The sequence below is a fragment of the Hyposmocoma kahamanoa genome, unplaced genomic scaffold (assembly GCF_003589595.1).
Source record: "Hyposmocoma kahamanoa isolate Upper Pololo Valley unplaced genomic scaffold, ASM358959v1 69100, whole genome shotgun sequence".
NCBI classification, from domain to species: Eukaryota; Metazoa; Arthropoda; class Insecta; order Lepidoptera; family Cosmopterigidae; genus Hyposmocoma; species Hyposmocoma kahamanoa.
The window spans coordinates 6,580-11,093 of record NW_020653858.1 but is presented as its reverse complement, the minus strand read 5'-3'; the positions used below and the strand labels follow the sequence as shown (position 1 = coordinate 11,093).

Below are 4,514 nucleotides of genomic sequence, written 5' to 3'. Positions count from 1 at the left end.
ACGGCAATTTCATACTTTAACCCCTAATACAATAATTAATAAAGGTATATTATTAAAATAATATATTTTATATATTAAATATACAAAAATATACAAATAAAATAATATTAGTTTGTACAACAGAATAGAATTCTTTATTCATAATTCATTCAGTAATAACAATAATATTTATAAAATTTTCACTTAACACGCATTTTAAGATAAGAGAGGTAAGTGCTTACAAAATAAAAATGGTAGTAGACAAATAGGTGAAGATTCCATATCTTAATTTAAAATGTACTGTACTCTTGCTGTACTCCAAAATATTTCTAATATTAATAGGTAAATTATTATACAATTTAGTTGCTATATAATGAGGACTGGAGCTACTAGTTTCAGATTGGATAGGGTTTTTTTTATTTGTGTAGATTTCGATTATTTATTTTTAAGATTGTTATTATAGTATGGAGATTCTTATATTTTCTTACAAATTTACATGATTCGAAAATGTACTCATATGTTGACGTGAGAGTGAGAAGGTCGTGTTTTATAAAAAGAGCTTTGCACGATCCTATTTATATAAACTTTAAAGTCTGAAAAGTTACCCCGCAAAATTACGCGATTTGAGAGTATTGAATGAGCATAAGCACAGTATGCCAACTAAGAGGTTTCAAAATCGGTCACTCTCTTCAAATTTCTAGGAGCATAAATTAATGATGACAATTTGCGAGCCAGTGTTTGTATATATTGCTTCCAAGTGATAATACTCGTAGAGTCGTTTTAGTTTGTGAAGGTGTATTCTTATGTTTATATGAGATTTGTAATACATTTCTTTCAAAAAGTAGAAATTGTACTAAGATTGTTTTATTTATGTTGAGTTGTAAATTATGGAGTTTAAGCCAATTTGTTATTTTGTCAAGGTTGAAATCTAACTTGTAGGATAATTCAGCGTTCGATGTAGGTATGTCGTGCGCAAAAAGAGTGCACTGCAATGTTTGGGAGGTTATTTATGTTTATTAAAATAATGTACAGCCCACACCTCGATCTAATGCTTTTTTATTTTGCCGTTGACCACTCTTTTACTTTTACTTTTAACTTTTCGATTACTAAGATAAGATTTCAACCATTCATGAGTGATCCCATTTTTTTTTTGACGTGTACCTATATAACAATAATAATTGATTTTCAAGTGACTGATCGTTTAACAATTGCGATAATAAGTTGATTTAGTGGTTGGTACCTTACACATCTGGATGTTCACATAAATACAAACACCTGGTACACGGTATTAAACACGTTCGTGTGTCTTCCGAATCGAATTTAGTGGAACATAAACATCGAGTATATAACCAGAAATAGAGACGAAATAGGGGCCATATATTCCTGGTAACACATTAGCGATACAGCTCTTATAAATATCAACTCTCGTTTGCACTGAAATATAGACAGGCCAACTACTGAGCTGTGTGTACGTCTCCGTATATTCCAAAAACTGTTCAGTATTTATTGTAATAAAGATAATATCTCTAACAATGTCGTGTTGTTGGAAAAAACAACAAAACAGCTAATTACAAAACAAACGGAATCACATTTCATCGGCAATAAAATGTTAAAAATGTATTTTTGCAATTGTCGTCCATAGCAAAGCTCAAGTTAACAAGATCGATTTGATGTGAAACAGTTGACGACACCCGTCAATTGTTTCGAACTCGGGCTAGCCAATCGGAGTGCAGTTGTCACGATAATGATATGGCAGAATAGTTTTCAAACAAATTAAATGACATTTCGTCTCTATTTCTGGTTATATACTCGATGAACATAAACTACACGACTCCAACAATGCGACTCACAACTCACAAAATTACGCTCGTCTGGCTTTATCCTATATGATCTCATAGACCTTAGCCATATCTAAGCTCTATGGTAGGAGCCTAAACTAGGTTCTAAACTGCAAATGTTGTAGGGATAACACCAGGAGATTCTTTGTTTGGATGTTATGCTCGTAATCGTTTGAAACTTAAAGGCACTTCTCAATAAATCGTAGTTCATTAGTTATTAATAGCCTTCTTATTAATTAATTTCTAATCAAACGGCAGGAACGATTGAAACGGCATAAACAAGAAATTGGTGAGACGAAAATGGATAGAAAACGCGAACTACTGGAGCTAGAAGTGCACAAATACTCTCATACGTTCGGCGAACTAATGATTCACCAAGCTGTGCATACGATAGAGTTCGTTCTGAGCTGTGTATCTCATACTGCTTCTTACCTTCGTTTATGGGCATTATCACTAGCTCACGGCCGTTAGTACAATTTGATGATATTCAATCGCGATGCACTTATTTAATGTTTCAACGTAAGTCACTGCATCGAAGCCGACGCGCGTTTACATCGACGCAATGGCGTGTTTTATCGGTGCAACCGTCTGTAAATCGCTCGTGTCGCGATGTAATCACGTGTTTACGGAATTGTATCGCTGCTAAAAGTCGCCGTGTGTAACTGCTCTTAGGGTCGTATTCCAGAACTCTACTCAATGTTCAAGTCAAGACTTGAGTATGATTTAAAGCACTAGAAATCATATTCAAGTGCTTGCCATTAGGGTCGTATTTCCAGTACTTGAAATCATACTCAAGTCCTGACTTGAACATTGAGTAGAGTTCTGGAATACGACCCCCAGTATTAAAGAAAAATTTTCAATAATGATTATTTTTCCCTTCATGAGTAGTTTTAGAACAACCAAAAAATAAGGAGTAAAAAACAAGAATGACAATTCAATTCACATAATAAATGTAATTTAAAATAAAATCTTGCGCATGTTTAGTACTTGTTTTAGTAGTAAGTATTTATACTCAGAAGTAAATGGATCTGTATCATCTGAATTTTATAATATGCCGTAACCCCACTTAACAAAACAACGTAGATTTGTAAAGCGAACAATTGGGCCCAGCCGGAACATAACGACGTTGGACATCTAAACCGTAGCGTATTCGGGACCATAAGAACAAAAGCTTTTTGTTGTCATTTTTACCTTTACATACCGAATTTCAAAATTATTTATTAAACATTTTTTTCATTCATAGTCATGATCACGCTACATTGTAACCCCAACGCACTTTGCGATATAAAAAGTGTTTTGAAATTGAACAATATTAGTTAAGTATAATTGATTAATAGATTTTTTAATGTGCCTTTTAACTCGTTTGTGCACAGTAATTAAATACTACCGCTTACCAGAGTGTCACTACTTATAGTGCCCTAGTCCTGACATAGATTCAATATTAGTGGTAATAACTACGCTTTATCACTGGCGGTTGATCTCGTCAACATTCTTATGTATTATATAAAAGAAAGTCAGGCTACCACTGTAGTTGCAGTTGTGTCATATTGAATACTAAAAACTTATGCGTTTTAAAAAAGTTGGTTAAAAAATTTACTTTTGCTGTTACAAAATTCAACAGCACTGACAAATTTGTCTATGTCCACTGATGAGTTGCCATTTGACTAAACATTTTTTGTAACATCCAGTTTTGTGATCGACACTTGTAGTAAAATGTGAGAGTTAACTTATTTTTAAACTTTACAGAGTTATCTGAAATGCTCTGGCTGATGTTACTATCAAAAAATGGTTTGCGAGCCACAAGCTTGTTAGGATCCGTAAAGTTGTTTGTAGTGTTCGGCGTATGGGCTACCTTCTCCTTTGCAATACTCGTCGTTATGGAGGGGCTATCTGCGTTCCTTCACACTTTACGATTACACTGGTAAGAGAACTTCATAAAAATAAACTAAGCATTTTTGCAAAATAATAAGCAGGTTTTTAAAAATAATATATATTGTGAACCACGTGGGTAAAAAGTATGTAACACCTGAAAAACACTCCGGTAGAAACCTATTATTTATTCTGTATATTCTACTTTGCGCGAAAATAGTAGATACTCTAAGAAAGTAGGATAGCACCCAATGAAGAATCACCACTAGAAGGAACACCGAAATAAGAATATTTTCTATTACGCAGGGTCGAATTTATGAGTAAGTTCTACTCTGGCGGAGGCTACATGTTCCACCCATTTAGTTTCCGCGAGTTTCTGCATCACGATTATAAAGAAGATAAGTCTGTTCAAGTTATTTGTAAGAAAGGAAAAACCGGCAAAGACACGACTGTCAGAGGTACAAGGAAAAGAAAAGAAGCATTATAAATATAGAGAAGGCTGAAAACTGATATTGTTCTAATTGGATAGTTTTAACGTACTTACACCTATTTTATGTTGCGTATTAATTGTTTTATTTGTAGTATACAGAGGTTGTCTTTAAAAATTTGTTCTTTTTCTTAAATGTCTCTTTATACAGAAATGATATTTTCTTTGCCTTAAACGTCTCCTTATACAGAAAGGATACTTTTGTTTTTCTCTGTAAAATTTAACTTCGACAAAATTAGAAATTTGTTGCAGTTTTCTATAAATTATATATTTTGAAACACGATAAAATAATAAATATTTTATCATTTTTTGTTGCAGTTTTCTATAAATTATATATTTTG

The 4,514-nt window shown here is 32.9% G+C and overlaps 1 protein-coding gene across 1 annotated transcript; it reads left to right on the top strand.

The window, feature by feature from the left end:
- Window positions 1-2,117: 2,117 nt before the first annotated feature.
- On the top strand, window positions 2,118-4,267 carry LOC113232326 (V-type proton ATPase 116 kDa subunit a-like). Its single transcript, XM_026467004.1, has 3 exons — window positions 2,118-2,283; window positions 3,564-3,738; window positions 3,993-4,267. The coding sequence occupies exons 1-3, from the start codon at window positions 2,118-2,120 to the stop codon at window positions 4,171-4,173; spliced, it is 522 nt and encodes a 173-aa protein (XP_026322789.1). The 3' UTR covers window positions 4,174-4,267.
- Window positions 4,268-4,514: the final 247 nt, after the last annotated feature.